The sequence below is a fragment of the Lissotriton helveticus genome, chromosome 5_1 (assembly GCF_964261635.1).
Source record: "Lissotriton helveticus chromosome 5_1, aLisHel1.1, whole genome shotgun sequence".
Lineage (NCBI taxonomy): Eukaryota > Metazoa > Chordata > Amphibia > Caudata > Salamandridae > Lissotriton > Lissotriton helveticus.
The window spans coordinates 104384353-104402121 of NC_136065.1; the positions used below are offsets into that span (position 1 = coordinate 104384353).

Genomic DNA, 17769 nt, shown 5'->3' on the forward strand with positions numbered 1-17769 from the left:
AGCTTCTCTGCCTAACAAAACTGTGTGACTTTAGCCAAATATTTGACTTCAGTGATCCTCCATTTTCTTTACTATTGCATATGAAAGCACCTTCAAATTTGTGACTTTAGAATATCAGTGGTACAAAAACCTAAGGTGCTTCATTTAATGGTCTACCCTGTAGCTTTATAAGAAACTGGGCAAGGGGGTTTTAGGCCAAAAAGCGGCGATAATTTTATCGCTATATCAGCAAGGTCACGCTACCACGTGAATCCTTGCCTTTAGCGCCCTTTACCGTGACGCCCACCTTTGCATCTCTAATGAGATGCAAAGTGGGTGTTCCAGCTCAAAATAACTGGAGAAATGTCGCTAACCGACATTTCTCAAATTATCAATGGGTACGCTAACAAGCATAGCGATCAGAAAAGTAGCGCTAACCTTGGTTATCGCTACTTTCCTTACGCCTGCTTTTAGTTTGACTTAGCCATGATATCCAATGGAAGGTGGATATCATGGCTAAGTTTGCCCTGCCCTATCAGCAAGCTATCGCCAAACGTTGTGCGATTATCGCTGTATTTCCAGCGATAATCGCACAGTTGGCAGCTTGCGCCTGTAATTTTATCGCTTTTGAGATAAGCGTTGCTAATAGCATGCTTTCTCAGCGATAAAATTCGGCGATAGTTATCCTAGTGCTAAGTGCGCTTTGCGATAATTATCGCCGGTTGTTGCTGATATGCCCCTAATGCCTTCCAACAGTGCCACTCATGTCTCCACAGCTCCTCTCTCAGTATACAAATCTTTAGTTTTATAGCGCTACTCATGGCAACCTTAGTGTGACAGAGTACTTTACATCACACACACCTTATAGAGAGGCAAGGATTCTTATATGTGTAAATCAGTGTACAGGACATGTTACAAAAACAAATGAGTATTACCGTTCTGTGATGTGCATGTACGGGTTCTCTGCAGCAGGCATATTAACCCTCTATGCTACTTTATGAAGAATCAAAACTGCCATAAAACTTCGATCTCTCTCCAGAAGAAACATTAATTACATGCAATTTACTGACATTTTTATTGTTTGCTGAAAACTGATGGACACAAGGAAACAACAGGAGCTTCAAGCCAATGGTTATTTCTGAACACTGCCCCTCTCCCAGGTCAGTGCAGGTGTGGCTGCACCGGTCACACTGTCCGAAAGCCGGCCCTGAATCTGACCCAGCACACAGTAAACAGACCCCATTGCCAAACAATGCATACATTGCATAAATCATAAGAGACTGCGGCAGAGTGCAGGGACTTAGAAATGTGGGATATAAGTCAGTGAGGTATACAAGGAAAGTGATTTATTAATAAGGGCAATTCACAGGGCTGCCTGTTTACTAGGAGACACCATCTCTGTCACCATGAGAACAATCCTGGAGGGGAAGTGAGGGAAGGATGGGGGGCTGAAGCTCCCTGCAGCTCTCACACCAGCCTCAGCTCCGCTCCTCCCCTGTAGGCCGGTGTGAGGGAAGGATGAGGGGCTGAAGCTCCCTGCAGCTCTCACACCAGCCTCAGCTCCACTCCTCCCCAGAGATAGAAGAACGGGAAGAGCCGCTCTGTGAAGGAGGCCTGCGGGAAGGTGTAGAGAAGCTCCATGGAGTCAGCATTGTACAGGGACAGCCGCCCCAAATCGTAGTCCAGATATACACCCAGCTTTAGGAGCTTCTCACGAGGAGGCAAAGGGGTCGGAGGGGAGGTGAGAGCCATGTACTGACCCCCCCCAACCTGCACAGCCCAGACTCCCCCCTCAGGTGACACTGTGAAGAGTGCTGTCCTGTTCACAGACTCTGGTGCGACCCCCACAAACCACACTACTCCCTCCTGCAGCGGCTGCACCTCCCAGTAATGTCTGCCGGAGGTGAACCCCTCGCTCCCCAGTACACAGGGGAAGCGGAAGGTGAATCTCCTGGGTGTGTCCGGCAGGGACTGTGCTGTGTCTGTCTGCCTCACGCGTCTCCGCCCTTCAGACAGGAGGAGCAGAGGATGAGCCGTGTCAGGATCCAGAGTCACCATCACTGCAGAGAAGAGATTCAGAATTAGAGATTTAATGACACAAATAAAGGCTGTAATTACTGCTTCTGTTTTACATTTGGTTAATATACACCACATCTGGAAGGGGCACGCTTTGTTAGAAAGTGCACAGCACTAGACTGTGCACTACACTACAGCGTGCATTCATCTAGAGCACACACTACACCAAACATCACACTGCACTACATAGACAGGACATTCTACTACACACTACACTGCACCACACACCATACTACACTACATCAAACCTCCATACATGAAGCATGCTACCCTACACCTGCTACACCACACTACCATACATGACACATACTATACTACCACACATGACCCAAAATACACTACACCACAATCCACATGACGCATACTGCACTACACCGCGCTATCACACATGAAGCATACACTACATCAAACTAGTAGACATAAAACATAGTACTCTACATCACACTACCACACATGACACATACCACACTACACCACACATGACCCAAATGACACTACACCAACCTGCCATACATAACGCATCTACATTACACCACATTACCACACATGGCACATGCTGCACTACAACCGTAACATGTACACAAAAAGTAGCTACCCTGAAAAGAAGCGACCGAGAAATTACAATGCACTAAATGGAGTACCAGGCATCTCAAAAAAGTGAAGGACTGTCCTCACACACCACCAGGTGTCATGCTTCATCCATGGCAGTCCTCATTCTCTAGAAACTGCGTTTGGTAGAGAGCAGCTTACACCTGGAGACTGGGAGGCACCTCTAAAATCTAAGTGGGGGCCTGTGCAATTGAATGATTTAAAAACCAATGTAAAAGCCGATATAACTTTATTCACTGGGCAATCACTTGGTATTAAAAGTAAATTTGTGGAATGGGGGAATTAGTACCTCATCACCACTGTGATTGTAGTCGTTAACATGTTTCTGCCAAAGTGGCCCTGAGGATCCATGGCATTCATCAGGACGGAAAAAAACTGTGGGCTCCTATCTTACCAAGATTGGTCCGAAATTACCACTGTGTAGGGTGACCTATGTCCTTAGTATATATTTTCACCCTGTAGTTACTATGGAGGTAAACAACGAACTCACATTCAATGAGACCACAATCGCAGGAATACTGAAAGCGCTCTCTTTACCAACTCTTTCTACAAACAAAAAAGACCAGATCTGCATGGCCCTACATGGCGCTTTCATGACTGAATTCCTTCGAAAGAACACAGCTCCCAAAGGATTGATAGTCACAAGCGAACCAAGGATTTTCTTGAACAACAAGGAGTTCCGAAAGAACTGGTCATATAGTGCAAGGAAATGCACAAAAGACTGGCTGGTATTAATAATCAATACAGCAAGGAAATTCGGGCGACTTACTACTCATAGAAATAAAACAGTGAGAGTAAATTAAGGACAACAGTGCACATTTCCGTTTTCAAAAAGAAACTGGAAGAGATTAACAATGATCACTCCCAAGATAAAGAGTACTTGACACAATCAAAACTAACCAAACTTTAGAAGATGTCCAGAAGTTCAACCATGAGAAAACCTACCCATTCGTTACAGACGAACATTATGAGAAACCTCAAACACAAACTGCTGGGAGAAGACAACAGAGATTCAGACCAGCACCATTGGACTGGACCTTCAGCTCAGGAGATGTAAGGAGCATTAGTGACAGCAGCAGCGACGAGGGGACAAGACGTCATCAAAAACAATATTACTAGGACCCCCACCAGCAACCGCCTATGCATCCACCAATGCACCCATTTGGCTACTGGCAACAACCCTATTACCCGCAAGAATTTCCATTTGAACAAGGTCCTCCTCCTTTTTTATACAGAGGCAGGGGAAGACGAAACAAAAACACTCAAGACAACAGTCCAGAGTACATTGGGAAGATCCAGCACCAAACATAGTGGTGACGAGGAGCAAAGGGAAAGACCCGGGACCAACCTGGATGTGTTCTTGCTGACAATGGCAATAACATAGGGAAGGCCACATCAGATGGAGGTTATTTCAGGGTTCTGTGCTTGGCCCATTGCATCAACCTGTTGGTGCAAGAGTTTCTCAAAAAAGAAGACATAGTCAGCAACATACGGACCACCTGCAGAAGAATCTGCACTCATTTGAGCAATTCTTTTAAAGCCTGAAAGCAGTTGCGGATTATTCAGCATACTAATAGAGCACAAGTTAAATCCCTGATACAGGATGTGCCACCATTTTGGAACTTGAAATTTTACATGCTGCAACTTCTGTTTGAGCAGTACAAACCGATCAATGAATATTTCATTCTAAGAGGTGGGGATTCAGTTGGGAAAGCTATGACCATGGATGCTGTCAAATGGGGCCTAGTCAAATGCCTGAGACAGATGCTACTCTCTTTTGAGGTTTTTTTACACAGGAAGTTAGCATGGAAGACAGTACCATGGGCCAAACTATCCCATTGTTGCATCTGCTACAGATCCCGGTAAGGAAGGTGTCTGAAAGGTTCAACGCCGCTAGTGTGAATGGAAAGACAGAAGCGCATGCCTTGGTTGAGAGCTTAATCCTTCGCTTGGCTTGTAATACAAGGCTGCAACATAACATAATTGCATCCAAAGAGTACATCTGTGGCACACTACTTGATCCATGATACAAAACATAATCTGCCCACTTTCATTCCTTTTTCTGAAGGGAATGTTTCAAAATACAAGAGGTGGATTGTTTTTTTTTTTTTGTTTGTTTGTTTTTTGAAAACCTTTATTTATCTTATGCATAGTACACAGCGTCTGCCTACAACCACTACGGGCCGGCCGCTATGACAATCAACAACATTCCAGGTCGTCTTGCTATGCGGAAAAGCTAAAAAATAAGAGCGCCACAGTATATTAGCAGCAGACATGTTATGTTATGTTATGTTAACCGGATTTATTACGCGCACAGATGCCCCAGCAAAGGGGCGTCCTGGCGCGAGAACACAACCATAAACCGGACAGAGACCAAGAACACAACACAGCAAACATAACTAGGGGACCAGGGGAAAGAGGAAGGTTTTTACTGCCTTCCTGAAAGCAGAAAGCCCCTCGATGGCACGGATATGCACAGGCAAAGAGTTCCACAACTTGGCGGCAAGAACTTGGAAGGAACGTCCGCCTGTCCTGGATCTCTTAAAACGAGGAACGATAGCAAGATGAAGAGCAGAGGACCTCAGAGTACGAGCTGGCACATAGGGAGAGATTAGATGCTGAAGGATCGGAGGGGAAGAAAGTTTAAGAATTTTGAAAGTTAGGATCAAAGATTTAAACTTTATTCTCTGTGCCACCGGGAGCCAATGAAGATTGTAGATGGTTTTCCTGGCTGAACAGAATTTGGGCAGGCCAACCAGAGCCCTGGCGGCGGCGTTCTGAATGCGTTGGAGGCGAGAAAGCTCAGCCTGGTTGACTCCAAGAAAAAGAGAGCTAACATAATCCAGTTTGGACAGGATCATGGCTTGCACGATAAGCTGACGAGTGGGAGCGTCAAAAAATTTGAAGGTGGACCGAAGCTGACGCAAAATCCCAAAGCAGGAAGCAGCGGTCTTTTTTGTATGGGTGGTGAAACTCAAATGGGAGTCAAACCACACCCCAAGATTTTTTACTTCAGTAACAGGGATAGGAATGGGTCCGAGCTCTTGAGGCCACCAGTTATCATCCCACAGATGAATTTGCTTTCCCACAATGAGCACCTCGGTTTTTTTTGCGTTCAATTGTAGGAAATTGTCATTCATCCAGTGTGCCACAGAGATAAGTCCCTCACGGAACTTGGCTGCCTCGAGATCGGAGGCTCCACTAATCGCAACCGCCAGCTGAGTGTCGTCTGCGTAGGACACGATGGAAAGGTTCCCACGCATGGCGACATCAGCTAGCGGCTGGACATAAAGATTGAATAGGGTGGGGCTTAGAGCCGATCCCTGTGGTACTCCCTGGGCAATCGCATGTGGTTTAGATTCGAAGGGGGGAATGCTGACCCTGAAGGAGCGATCAGATAAAAAAGATCTGAACCAATCAAGGGCCACCTTATCTACCCCAGCCTCAACCAGACGTTGGAGTAAAATGTCATGGGAGACAGTGTCAAAGGCGGCACCTAGATCGAGAAGCACAAGTGCCGCCGTATGACCCGAATCAACCAACATGCGAAGGTGTTCAGCCATGTATAGGAGCGCAGTCTCAGTACTGTGACCGGGCCTGAAGCCATTCTGCGGAATAAGAAGAATAACGTAGGTTTCATTTTATAAATTTAAAGAGGTGTCATACATTCAGACCAGACAACCGAAAGGGCGAGCCATGCGACATATTATCAACTAAAGAAGCAGCAATAGTTAGGATTTGTGCGGTGAACATCGTAGACAGGATACATAAACACTATACTTCATTCCGCGCCAGTCAGCGCCCACCCAGTCAATATATCACTGCAGGTTTTATTTGCAAACTTAACCACTATATAGCAGGATGTGAGAGGGCACATTCTTACAGCAGGAAGAAAGGATCCAGTGTCATACAATAAAGCGAGTTTTACGCGGAACAAGCCATGTAGGAGGATACAGGCCCTCTAAGAAATATAGTCAGGAAGCGAAAACAGGATATGCGAGCATTCAATGGCTGTGTACTAATATCAACGCCGTACACACAAATCCAATAAACAGTGCAAACAACATAAGCACAGAGTACTAAATCCTACCCAAAAGGAACACCACCCGACCCCCGGTCTGATCTAAAATATACGAAAAATGAAAAAGGAAAAGAAATAAAAGAAATATAAAAGGAGAAACACAATCGTGCAAGATGGGCGCCACCCCGGGCCAGGCATCCCGCGGCGAACAATGCAGAAGAAAGTAGAGAGCTGGCGAGAAGAAGGGTATGGCAGTCGCGACGGAGCATTGAAACAGATAAAAGTGGCATAGCGACAGACCTCAACCCAATCATGCCAGAGAAGCGAGGACAGAAGCGGCACCGCTATAAAGGGATAGAAGAGGGCCATAGAACCAAAAAAGAAACATCTGAAAGACCCCGCCCACCCGTCCCACCCCGCACCCCTGCAGAAGGCTACGGCCTACCCTCCAAACAGCGTGCCTGTCGCCCTAATCCGAAACCCGAAATATAGTAAAGAAAGAAGTAGAATAAGGAGACAAAAAGAAGGAGGAAAGGGAATATAAAACAAAAATAAAATGAAAATGTGAGGGAGGAGCCAGAGGATATGAACAAACACACTCGGCTACGACCCTCCCCCGACCAGCAAATGAATAATTATCAAATCAATGCTACACCTTCACTTACAGCAAAAACCCGCAGGGGGGGGGAGGGGGTGAAAGTTTAACGTTTCACAATATCGAGAGTACAAGCATCAGTGCAACGGACAGGCAAACCAGCAATCTATCAGTATCTTGCAACTTACCCCCAACCCTTCCTAATCACGAAACCAACCCGATAAAGGATAACATTGAGCGGACCACCCAGCACAGAATAATCGTAATGTTGACCAGGGTTACGGCAGTGATATAGAGTAGGGAGAGCCACCATACTAATGGAATACAAAAAGTCAATGAAGCAAGTCAATCGTAGCAGCAACGACAGGGCAAGCAAAAGCAAGCCGGAGTCCAGTTTCGCAGTTTGACAATGCAAAGGTGCCCCACCAGGACAGAAGCTCGAACCCATCGAAGCGGGAGCAAACAGCGGTCCACCATAGTTCCCAATTGCCCGGGAAGGAGCAGATCTCCGCGTCGTGTGCAAGTCCTCGAAGTCCGGGCGGTGAGAAAGCAGAGGTTCAAAAGCCATCGGCCCGTCAAGCGGCCGAAGAACAGCGACAGCAACTCCTGGCGCAGCCGAAGGGGGCAAAGCAAGGGAGGCATCAGGACGAGAGGGGTGCATGAAAGAGCGACGACCCAAAATGGCGGCGGGCCGCATGGGGTCGGTAGAAGCACGGGGGGCCAAGACAGCGTACAAAGACATCAAGGCGTCCAGGACATCTCCGAGCGTGGGCGCTCGAGCACACGCCCAAGCTTCCGCGCAATCCGGCCAGCAAGGTTCGTCGGTGCAGAGCGGAGCTCCCCACACGTTGTTGGTAGCCATTTTGTGAAACAGGTGGATTGTTGAGCAAGCTGTAGACCTGGAAGAAGAACGGCTGGAACTTTGAGTCCCACCCCTCAGTTCTGGGGTGCCACCTTCAACTTCCAGAGAGTCTTGTCTCACAGCAGCCAACAACAGCATCAACCGGAACATCATCAACAACAGCAACAGTAGGACTGGGCACAACCTCTGCATCGTGTTGGTTTAAATCGGCAGGGCTTAAGTCAAGTGCAGAGGAGATGGCAAAAGAGGTTTAGCAAGTGGCAATACCAATGACCATCCACAGCATGTTCCAGGAATATCTGGATGAATCAAAAGAGGTCAATGTGGATCAAAAGCCATTGATGCAGTGGGATGGGAAGATGGCCAATGGCCAGAGCTCAACTGGCTGGCAATAAAGTCCTGTAGCCAGGGTATTATCTTAGTGTCTGTTCAGTGCAGCTGGTGCGGATGTTACAGTGAGAAAGAACAGTCTCTGGCCAAAAAACGTGGAAAGTCTGACTATGATCAAAATGAACCAACATTTCATACCACTCAATTACGAGAAAAGCAACAAAAAAAACTCTGGCAGCCAATACTATAATTAAATTATGGAAATTGATTTAGGCAATCAGATCATGTGAAAAAAGCAGTATACTTTATTAAATGTATCCCAAAAATATATATATAATATCACAAAGCATATACAATCATATTCTTCGACATGGGGTAATCAATACCTGCTCTATACAATTAGATAAATATTTAATTGCACAAACACATTATAAAATAATGTATGTTCCATGTCCACAAGATAACAGAATGAGACACGACAGAAGACATCCAAATATCACATGCATCAACATTTAAAACCATGTGGTATATACAAATAAAAGGCTACAAAAATAATAACATCATGATACATCATTATGGATCGAATTGCAACATATACAGCCAATTAATAAAATGGCTAAAAAGAGTATATATACATGATGAAGATGACTGATTTTTCTACGTGTGTTTCAGCGAGCTGACCCGCCTTCTTCAGGAAAAAGCCACCGGATGTGCAATGAAAACCTGCAATGTACATGATGTTCTTAATGGCCATTTAAATAATTATATATTTATAATTGTGGTGTGGTGTGGCTCACTGGTTAGAGGCAGCAGACCCGGAAGCAGAGAACGGCCCGGGACCAGGGTTCAATTCCCGACGCGGCAGGGTCGTGGACCAGGGTCAGCGGACTCGATAATTCTCGCCTCGGTGCCTACTCTAACCAGGGATCACAATCGGCAACTCTGGGCATTAGCTTGCCACATCTCTACAACGGCCCCCCACATTCGCCGGGGATGCCTGGTTTCACCTTGGAGATACCCAGTAGGGACCATCTCACAGGGATAGCCAGGACGGGTTCCCCAGCGGTCTACAGCGCCACGACGCCTCAGGGTAGCAGTGCGCTTTACAAGACACATACATTTACATTTACATTTACATTTACATAATTGAAACGCATCTCAAAAAGAAAAGCCTTGTCAGGTGCGCCCAAAAAAGAAGAAAAGAAAAATAAAGAAAATCTAAAAAGAAGACACAGAAAGAATCAAGAAGCCCAATGTTGTGAAAATGATGTATACGTTTACGTGCATGTGATAGTAACATGCTATAAAGTTTCTTAGTACTGCGCCTGTGCCATTAGCTGATCATCATGCATGACCAAACATAATGACCAATGTTATGAACAGTAGGACCCAGTAATGAACAAATGGGAGTACGGTTGAAATAATTACCCTTAAATATGTAGTCAGTTATTGATTGAAAATACATTTTGTAATGGTCTGATTTTGCTGTCCAGAGACACTAGTGAATAGAAACCCAACATTATAAGGTATATTACTTGACATAAGGTGATGCAGAATCAACTAACTAGTTAGTTAAGTTTACCTATCAAGTAGAGTAAGTTGGGGGGGGGGGGGTAGTTTGTGCTCACTAATAAGACTGTCTTATGTATGACCGCCTGCTTCCAATCTATGCTGTAAAGAGATGAAGCCAAGGTCGCCCAGCTGGTTAGGTGAGGATATATTTAGTGGGTCAACTGAGTATATAAAGAATGTTTGAGAAAACAGGGATCAAAAGTTACTTATGTTGCATGCTGCATAAGTTGAGCTTAATAGTGAATACTGTTCTCTTTGAATCAGCAGCATAAACAAACTGGAATGGTATAGAAACCTATGCAAGTGGATGACGATTATTAGTGTAATATATCAATAGGCAAACATATCTAGAAGGTAAGATAGTACCTTTAATTTCCTATCGAAAGTGTCTATTAATGAGACCAATATAGGCAGATGTGTGTAAATATCAACACAGTAAAAATACTTAATTACCTTGCCACTTAACAGTTCGGTTATCAGAAAAGCCATCCGCCGATGCAGATGCACCATGGGATAAGAAGGGCCTGTGTGCCCAAGGTGTTTAGGCATGGCATGCAACCCACGGATATCATCTAAGGCCAATTATGGGCTAGATGTAGGTAATTGTAATTTACCGATTCGATACCGAATTTTACTGATTCAGTATTTTCGAATCGGTAAATGCTATGTGGGTAAAAAATCGGTAAAAAATACCAAATCGTTACGATTCGGTATTTACCGAATCGGTATTTACCGATTCTGTATTTGCCATTCATTCCTATGGGCCTGGAGGCCCATAGGAATGAATGTCAATTACCGAATTGGTAATTACCGATTCGGTAAAATAGGGACAGAGTCAAGGGTGGCAGGGTGTCACTTTGACACCCTGTTGCACCCCTGAATAGTGCTTGTGTGCACATGTGGCACACATACATGCCCTAAGACTTACTTCCCCCCAGCGGGCATGTATGTCTGCCACATGGCACTGGTGTAAATGCACAGATTTGCATTTACGGAGGTATTCGTTATTTACCACCAACTAATAGTTGGTGGTAAATAACGAATCCTTAAAGCACAGAAGCACTCTTTCAAGTGCTTCCTACATGTCATTTACCGATTCGGTAAATACCGAATCGGTAAATGATGATTTGGTAAGTACCGAATTGGTATATACCGATTCGTTATTTACCGAATCGGTAAATTTGCCACCTACATAGGAAAAGCCTATTACCGGTCGTTAACTACAGATTTCGGCCGATACCGACCGGTAATAGCCATCCTACATCTGGCCATTCTCTCTCTATAGAAATTTTAGAAGAAACTACATTGAGATAGGGCAAACTTATAAATGTCCCACACGAGTGAACATGAGTAAAACTCACCGGGATGTATCAATGCTTAGTCGTTCCAAATGGGGATGCCACTAGAGTCCGGAAGGGATCAAAATACCAGAATCCCAAGATGCGTGAGCCTTCTGTAGGGCTCCAGATTTGTCTAGGTGAACACGTCGGTAATGATAGAGGACTAATCTACCAAGCGGCCACCAGCCAGAGAGGTAGAAAATGAAAGATGGAATAACAAAAGATACGGGACGTACCCAGTAGTATAACTTACCTAAAAGCCAAAATGGAAAGCTAAAGTGCAAAAATAAGTACCTGAGAAGGGGGCACAAAAGTCGTAATCCTAGCGATGAAACTATATTCAAGTCAAAAGAGCTCCATGCAACCAAACTGATAATATTTGTTAGAACTCTATATAGAAGAAATATTTATGTGATCAATCTAGCGGTGAAAATGCTGACGCGTTTCCAATCCCGCGTTGTAATTACGGGATTTTCATCAGGGCAGAAGCACGGTGTAACCTGAGATTTTAGTCCTGAGCGTTTTAAGCTTCTTGGTTTAACTGGGCATTTTCAAGGACAATAGTCCTTCCGACTGAGTGGAAAAAGCTGGACTAATGACGCTTGAAAAACTGGCCCCTAACGAAGACTAAAATTAACAGCGCAATTGTACTGAAAGACACTACAGCAGAACAAAGGCTGCCACTTGAAACACGCAGCTATAATCAGTGCTGAAATTGACCCGCGCATGCGAAAATTTCATTGACGAAGTCATCACCTAAACACATCTGGATGCTCAAAATTACATTACCTTTTTCAGGATACTATTGTCCTTGAGAATGTCCAGTTAAACCAGGAAGCTTAAAACGCTCAGGACTACAATATCAGGTTACGCCGTGCTTCGGCCCTGATAAAAATCCCGTAATTACAATGCGGGATTGGAAACGCGTCGGCATTTCCTTTCTTATTTTGATACAAAGGGCTTCAAGAGATGCTTTTATCCTCTACTAGCAGCCCGTCCCGACTTTGTCCGGGTATGAATTGCTGCCAGCCAGTAGTATATTGTTTTGTAGGATTTCGTTTTGATAGCATTTCTTATCTGTGACAGGCCTGTGAATCACTCCAATTCACAGTGCACTGCTGATGCACTTAAGAGTCCGCGTTCAGTAGTGTGTGAACTCGAGTTTCCCTACTTTATTTTTCCTTGAAATATTATATAGCGCGAACTCGACAACATGGCATGAGCGCAATTTACATTACAGAAGAACTCATTCATTTGTGGTAGGCACGGGGAGACAAAGCGATTTGCCTGGAATCACAGGATGTTGAGCTGATGCAGAGATTCGAACGTAGCTCCCTAGCTCTAAAGTTCGCAATTCTAGAACTTGTGGCGGGAGGTGTATCTAAAAGTATTTGTCAGTGCTGGCCATCAATGAGAGAGACCTGTGCATTTTTCAAATCGGTGGTGAAACAATATGAGTATGTTGCTGGAGATGTGGGCCGCCGTGCCACCAATGTACTTACCGGGGGAGGGTAAACACCCATTATTCCGCAACTTTCTTTCCGCATACCATCACTCCACATACTTTCATTACGAAAGTACCATGACTCCGCAATGCCATTATAACGCATGGCATTACATTTTATATGCTTTTATCACGCATACATTTACAACGAAATCCGTTGTAAATGCATGAATGATAAAAGCATGTTTTTTTGAATGTTTGGATAAGGTAAGTATGGGTAAAGGGGTATATGTTTTGGGGTACTGAGGTATATGTTTTGGGGTGTTTTGGTATTTTACGGGTTCAGATATAGTTTTGGGTTATGGGGTACAGGGGTAAGTTTAGGGTTTAGGGATAGGTATGGGTTTTGGGGTACAGAGGTATTTTTAAGGTTCAGGGTAGGTTTGGGTTTTGGGGTACAGGGGTATTTTTAGGGTTCAGGGCTAGGTTTGGGTTTTGGGGTACAGGGCTATTTTAGGGTTCAGGGGTAGGTTTGGGTTTTGGGGTACAGGGTTATTTTTATGGTTCATGGTTAGGTTTGGGTTTTGGGGTACAGGGGTATTTTTAGGGTTCAGGGGTAGGTTTGGGGTACAGTGGTATTTTAAGGGTTCAGGGCTAGGTTTGGCTTTTGGGGTACAGGGGTATTTTAGGGTTCAGGGGTAGGTTTGGGTTTTGGGGTACAGGGGTATTTTTAGGGTTCAAGGCTAGGTTTGGGTTTAGGGGTACAGGGGTATTTTTAGGGTTCAGGGGTAGTTTGGGGTTTTGAGGTACAGGGGTATTTATAGGGTTCAGGGCTAGGTTTGGGTTTTGGGGTACAGGGGTATTTTTAGGGTTTAGGGATAGGTTTGGGTTTTGGGGTACAGGGTATATTTATAGGGTTAAGATGGGTTAGTGTTTAAGGGTGTTGAGGTATTTTAAGGAGTAAGGGTGGGTTATGATTATGGGGTGCAGGGGTATTTAAAGGGAGCAGGGTCGACACCCGGAGCTGGAATGTACAGAACCTGGGAAGAAAAAACAATGAAATATTGGGCACAACGCTCGCTTTTTTTTTCCGTAACCCCGCGCCCCGCACACACCCACACCCCCAGCACATGCCCACAGCACACGATATGAGACATGGCATGAAGGGCGGAACATACCACATGCCCCCAGCGTTTGACACGCCCCCCAGCACACGCCCACAGCATAACGCAGACACGCCCACAAGGGACTACTTTGCTGGCACGGTTCTTTTACCTTTTAAATGTATATGGTGGGTGTCTGCATAGCCTATGTCCTTCTGCTGCAACTGCCCTTTCCAACGCTGTATTGGGTGTTGTGATTGATGCTGTGGTTCCTGAGAATACCCGCCTCAAAGGTTTGGGCTCTCTCTTTATTATATTAGTATAGATAGGGGGCTCAAATTCAAGATGTATCCCATAGAGTAGCATGTATCCCTTGCAGCAGCAGACTCGTGAATCTTGCCAATTAACAGGGCCTGATGGAACTGCTTTGTATTATTTGTGTCAACTATCTACTGGTGTAATTGTCAGTTTTGTTCATTGATTTATATATGATTTATGCTCACACTTTTTTGCGGACTTTGTTGTATGTAGTCACATTTTAAGTTTGATAGCCATTGTGTATTTGATGTGTATTTGACTTATACATGAAGTAAAGGTTATATAAAAATACCAAATGTGATGAAAGTTTGGTGAATAAAACATAATTGGCTTAAGAACCTATTGGTCTAAGCTCCAGTCTGCTATAATAAAAAGCAGCTTGTAAAATTGAGAGCCAGGTTCTCCGTTTCTGAAATTGTATTCAATAGTCCTACCTGGCGTCATTTGGACGAAACCCCCCATTTTTCTCCCAGAAATCAAAACAGAGCATGACTCATTATCCACAGAGGCAGAGAAGGGCATATCGTTCCAATATTAGTTGTTACTATATCGTATAGCATTTTCCCACTGAGGCTCATTATTCAAGCCTTGTTTAAACGTATTAAGGGTGAAAATTCAATAGACTTCTCTCATTTTCCTTATTTCTGTACTAAGGGTAACATAGGAATTATCGGTTTTCTCTAGAATTACCTATTGTATCTCTTCTGGATTATGTTGGTGATCTAAATAGTGTTTGACCAAAGGGAGCAACATTTTAGATGTTTTAATAGCTGAGCGGTGTTCTGTAAGGCGTGTAGCCATAGTTTGAGAGGTTTCCCCTTTATAGCCTAAGTGACATGGGCATAAAAGATAGTAAATCCCATTTTTGGTTTTGCAATTTGTGTTTTTTTTACCTTAACTGTAACGCTATTGTGGGTAATCGATTCTGTCTGTATCACTGAAGCACAGGCTTTGCATTTGGGTACATCTTAATGTGCAAACTACAGGCTTGCTACCATCTATTGTCTTTTGTACAAGTGAGGGGCTGGTGGTAAAAGTAAAGTAAAGTCCACTAAAGCGCACAATCACCCGTAAGGGTCTCTAGGCGCTGGGGGGCCGTCGGGAAGATTAAGCGAGCTATTGCCCAGAGTCACATGGTGCTGGGCTAACCTGCCGCCGGAGCCGGGGATCGAACCGTGGTCTCCAGATTCCAGCGTCAGTCGCCCTGGCCGCGGCGCCACAGATAGTCCAACAATATCTTTGAAGTGGTTTTTTTTGCCAGTGAGCAAATAACAGGTTGTTTAAAATGTGCCAATTGGAATTGACAACCCTAATAACACCAATAGAGTACAAAATATAGATAGTCGTAGAAAAAAAATGGGTTCCTAATAAAAGTTAAAAAAAGACTATCTCCCCATTGGAATCAATGTGAAAAATAGTAACAATGTTATATTATACATGTATAAAAATGTTGTAAGAATTATTTAAAATTAAATAATACTATAAAATATATCCAATGATTGAATATAAACTAAGAATATTCACATTTAACAACACTTATGAAATGTATATAAAGGTGTTAAAAATGTACAATATTTTTTGAAATATGAAAATGTATATTATGGAAAAAGTAATACAGATTATTAGTTTCTGCATTTGTTTTATAATTGTAAAAAAATATGTCATGTATTTACATACATTTATTTTGTTTTATTTAATAAATGTACTAAAATATTGCAATGCTTGATATTTATTCAAATATAAAAATTGTAAAATATGTATGTGTGTTATTTATTGTACCTATTAATTTCACTTAGAAAAACTGAGCTTTTAAAAAACTGTGTTAAACTGTTGTATATTCTAGAAGTGAATCTGATTCTGACTGCTTTTTACCTCATGGACGTTGTCAATCAGGGCTAGTCGAGTGCGATTGGCTGGGGGAGAACCAATCAGTTTCTCAGTTGGTCGTAGGCAGTGGAGGGGGTTTTCACAATTCCTACTTAAGAAGCAGTATGGCGTGTGTGTGCGGTGGGCGCGTGAAGCAGGCGCAGGCCATTGGAAAGCCTGTCTGCACCCGTCCAAACGGGTCCAAGGGCCAGTTACTATGCCCTGGTAATCACTTACTCCAGAAATTAATTGCTGGTCTACATTCATGGGAGGCATTATATCTCCCCCTCAATCACAAAGGTAGTAAAGTCAATAAGGATCCTGGTATCCCCACAACATGGGGCCCAGGAGGCAAGACGGCATTCTAACCCTCAACAAATATTGTCAGCACCAAACACTACCCCTAGATTCTCTCAGCCTAACCTTACTGACCTCCGGGTAGTGTATTTGAACATACGCTCTCTAGTGAAGCACCAGGATGAGGTCTTCTATCTCCTGGAGTCCGAATCCCCGTACATCTTGTTATAAACAGAGACCTGGCTCACGGAGGTGTCCTCTCCAGACATACTTGCGGCTCTCTCCAACAACTATTATATCCTACAAATCAATAGGAACATAGGGAAAAAGGGAGGAGGGGTGGCGGCTATCATCAAGAAAGAGCCCGCCTTGTAAAAAGTGACCCCTCTAGAGCTCCCCTCGGTGGAGAATCTTATTATCCACTGGGAGTCTTCATCCTAGTATTTTTACTTGTGTGCTGTCATATCGACCCCCCAAATACATGCCAGACTTCCTTCAGGCCCTGGCCGAATCTTTAAACATCTCATTGTTGATCAAGCTAATGTTCTTATGGTTCGAGATTTCAACTATTGGGGAAATGAGTCAGAAGGGGGACAACAAGCCAAGGACTTGACAGCTGTCCCGACTGACTTAAATCTGAACACTAAGGGGCAGATTTACCAGCCCCTTGCCCCACTTTTGCGTCACTTTTAACATGGGAAAAGTGACACAAAAGTGGCGCAAGGGGCTTGTAAATCTGCCCCTTAGTGAATTGTCCAACTCACATCAAAGGGCACACCTTCGACCAAATATGGACCACAAAATTCCCTGTGCAGAATTTGAGTATAGCTCCATGTGGGTGGTCCGATCATCATGTGATGTCCTTTGTAGTGTCTCTGCCTTAAATGGAATCTCCCCTGTTGGCCCCACTATCTGTTCTAGGAATTGGGCTCGGGCTAAACTCACAGCCAGGGGCGGTGGGTAATATTTGAAAGTGGTGAGGCGCAAAGTGATTTGCATACAGCACCGTAGCGAGCGAGCGCAGCGAGCGTGCTCGAACCCCAAAAGAGGGGTTTGGGGGGGATAACCCCCCACGAAAATTTTGAAAAAAAAGAAGAAAAATCGTGCATTTTCAAGCAAATTTGAGAAAGCAGGAAGGTAAATAAAGCAATTGTGAAAGTGCAGTTATTACATTAATAGATGGCATAACATAGGTAGCTGCTGAATTCAAACTATAAGACTTTAAATAAATACCAGCTTGAAATACCATGTTTTAACAGTGTGGCTCATGCTCCCACCATGCACAGCTTGAGGCAATTAAATAAAGTCACTAGTGCAGCATGCCCAGGCCAGTCCGAACATTTTGATGAACTGGGGC

The 17769-nt window shown here is 44.1% G+C and overlaps 1 protein-coding gene across 1 annotated transcript in view; it reads right to left on the reverse strand.

Moving 5' to 3' along the window:
- Positions 1–1035: 1035 nt before the first annotated feature.
- LOC144754231 (butyrophilin subfamily 2 member A1-like) overlaps positions 1036–17769 on the reverse strand; it is a 471426-nt gene continuing 454692 nt past the window's right edge. Inside the window, exon 12 of the mRNA XM_078641822.1 lies at positions 1036–2039. Coding sequence (XP_078497948.1) covers positions 1525–2039 — 515 coding nt within the window. The 3' untranslated portion in view covers positions 1036–1524. The remainder of the gene's footprint in view (positions 2040–17769) is intronic.